Source organism: Trypanosoma conorhini, assembly GCF_003719485.1.
Source record: "Trypanosoma conorhini strain 025E chromosome Unknown Tco_14.4_contig_00159, whole genome shotgun sequence".
Taxonomy (NCBI): Eukaryota; Euglenozoa; class Kinetoplastea; order Trypanosomatida; family Trypanosomatidae; genus Trypanosoma; species Trypanosoma conorhini.
Genome location: NW_021704236.1, coordinates 31,886 through 34,050, shown reverse-complemented (window position 1 = coordinate 34,050; position 2,165 = coordinate 31,886). Strand labels below are relative to the sequence as shown.

The 2,165-nt window shown below is 70.3% G+C and overlaps 3 protein-coding genes across 3 annotated transcripts, besides 1 other annotated feature; 1 reads left to right on the top strand and 2 right to left on the bottom strand.

Moving 5' to 3' along the window:
- Positions 1–774, bottom strand: Tco025E_03503 (receptor-type adenylate cyclase; the record flags this gene model as incomplete). The annotated part of the gene is made up of 1 exon (XM_029370421.1): positions 1–774. A coding segment is annotated over one exon (774 nt), but the record flags the coding sequence as incomplete, so codon positions are not given.
- On the top strand, positions 773–1,192 carry Tco025E_03502 (uncharacterized protein; the record flags this gene model as incomplete). Its single annotated transcript, XM_029370420.1, has 1 exon — positions 773–1,192. The coding sequence occupies one exon, from the start codon at positions 773–775 to the stop codon at positions 1,190–1,192; it is 420 nt and encodes a 139-aa protein (XP_029229631.1).
- A 73-nt stretch (positions 1,193–1,265) lies between these two features.
- Positions 1,266–1,287: a microsatellite.
- A 555-nt stretch (positions 1,288–1,842) lies between these two features.
- Tco025E_03501 (uncharacterized protein) lies at positions 1,843–2,163 on the bottom strand (the record flags this gene model as incomplete). Its single annotated transcript, XM_029370419.1, has 1 exon — positions 1,843–2,163. A coding segment is annotated over one exon (321 nt), but the record flags the coding sequence as incomplete, so codon positions are not given.
- Between the last annotated feature and the right edge of the window lie 2 nt (positions 2,164–2,165).

The following is a 2,165-nucleotide window of genomic DNA, read 5'->3' as shown; positions in this document are numbered from 1 at the left end:
ACGCACCCGCCAGGCCGTTCCAGTGCTGCCGGTACACCGCGGCGTCCAGGCGCGCCGTCGGCGGCACGTACTCCTCCGCGTCCTCCTCCGCCCGGCCCTCCTCGAACTTGCGGTACGCCTCGTCGAGCGCGCCGTCCCCCAGTCGTGCTGCACGAACACCTGCTGCAGCTCCCGCACCAGCTGCACCGCCGCGAACGCGCTCTTGCACGCAATCATGAACGAGTCGCCGACCGTCTTCACCTCGTAGCAGCGGTACTTCGCAATCATCGCGCGGATCAGCCGGTGGTGCGTCGCCACAGCGTCGGGCATCAACTCCGAGCACGCAGCCCACAGCGCCGTGCTGCTCTCGATGTCGGTGAACACGAGCGTCACGGGGTCCGTCGGCTCCTTCGGCGCATTCGCGTTGTCGCGCGAGTCGCGGCAGAAGCGCAGCAGCAGAGCCGCCACGCCCACAAGCAGCAGGCCGCCAACGACGCTGCCGACGATGGTGCCGATCAGCTGCGGCTCCGTCAGTCCGCGCGCAGCGGGCTTCGCGTACTCCATCGTCGGGGTCACGGCGGGAAACAGCACGGGCACGGCGGGGTCCAGCGCACGGGCAAGCGACCACACAGAAATGCGCGTCGCCCCGTAGTTCTTGCCGCACCCAGCACCGCCGGCCGCAGCCGCAGCGCACGCCGTGCCGTTAACGAAGGAGCCGTACAGCACGTCCTTCGCGGTGACGGCGACGTTCGTGTAGAAGAAGTCAGTCAGCTGCTTAGCGCTCACCTTGTCCATGCGGGAGAGAACCGCCCGCAGCAGCCGCGCGGCGGCGAAGCCCATCAGCGCCAGCGGCGTCCGTTTCTTGGCGTTGGGCACTGCGGCAAGGAACTCCCGGGCGGTCTCCGACGTCGCGTTCGCGTCGTCCCAGTGCGGCAGGCTCGTCGCAAACACAACGGGGTCGGCGCCCGCACCGCCACCGAACGCGGCAACGAAGTCGGCGTGCAGCAGCGCAAACTCGGAGAACGCGACGAACACGCGCACGTCTTCGTGCGACGCCACGTGCCGCGCCACCGCAGCGACGTCGCCGGCCGCAAGGCCCGCCACGAACACGTCGCCCGCCTCCGGCAGGTGCCCCGCCACCGCGTCGCCGCCGGCCAGCAGCTTCGCGGACCGCAGCGGGGCGGGGACGCACAGCCGGGCACAGGGGCTCTAAAGCAACAAACCATCGAGCGCGCCGAGAACAAGGCGGAGAGGCCCCCGTGCGTACGGCATCGGCGACCCGCGGAAAACAAACAAACAAACAAACAACAGCCGCATCCTTCACGGGGCGAGAACAGCAGCGGCCACGCATCGACGCCCCCGCAACGGAGGAACACCCGCCGCACCGCCACCGCCAGCGCAGTGCAAAACAACGGCGCCGCACGGCCACGGCAGGAACCGCGCATGCGTTGCGCCAGAGGCGCGGGCGCATGCAACAGCGGGCGCCACACCCCTTTGCACCGCCCCGCCCCCATACCCCCGGCAGCCGCGCGTGGGCAACGCGGCGTCGCGGCGACAGATGCTTTCTGCAGGAATTTATTCTCGCCGGCTCGAAAGCGCACGGTGGACGTCTTTGAGGATGGAGCAAAAGACGGGCGCATAAAATAATGGGAGGCTTGTGGGGGTGGGGGGGGCGGGCGTGCCCGCCCTTGAGGCGGCGCCAACCCCGCCGCGGGCCGCGATCGGCACCGGCTTCATTGCATCGGGGGGCTGGGCAGAGCACACACAGAAGCGCGGTCCCATGAACCCACGCGCGGCGATTCTGTTGGGCGCGGCGCGTCCGGGCCAAGCTACGCTCCGAGGGGCCGGGGCGCGGGGCGCGCGCTAGCAGGCGGGGCAAACACTCCTTGCACTACCTCCTCGCTGGTTCATTGTGCCTCTTTTCCCTTCCCGCGGTAAATGACCGTGCGCCGCTCGGAGGCGCCCTGCGGGACCTGACCGCTCGGCCCCTCGCCCTCCGCGGTGGGGGGTGCTGGGGGCTGTGGGCGGCATCGTCTCGCCCACGCGCGCCAACGACGCTCGCCCTCCGCCCCGCCACCGAAGACCCACAATGGCGTGCGGCGGCCGCGACGCCGCCCGCTGCGTGCGCTGGCGAAGCTCTGTTTTGCTTTGCGGCGCTGCCTTTACGCGGCGCCAGGCCAGCGACC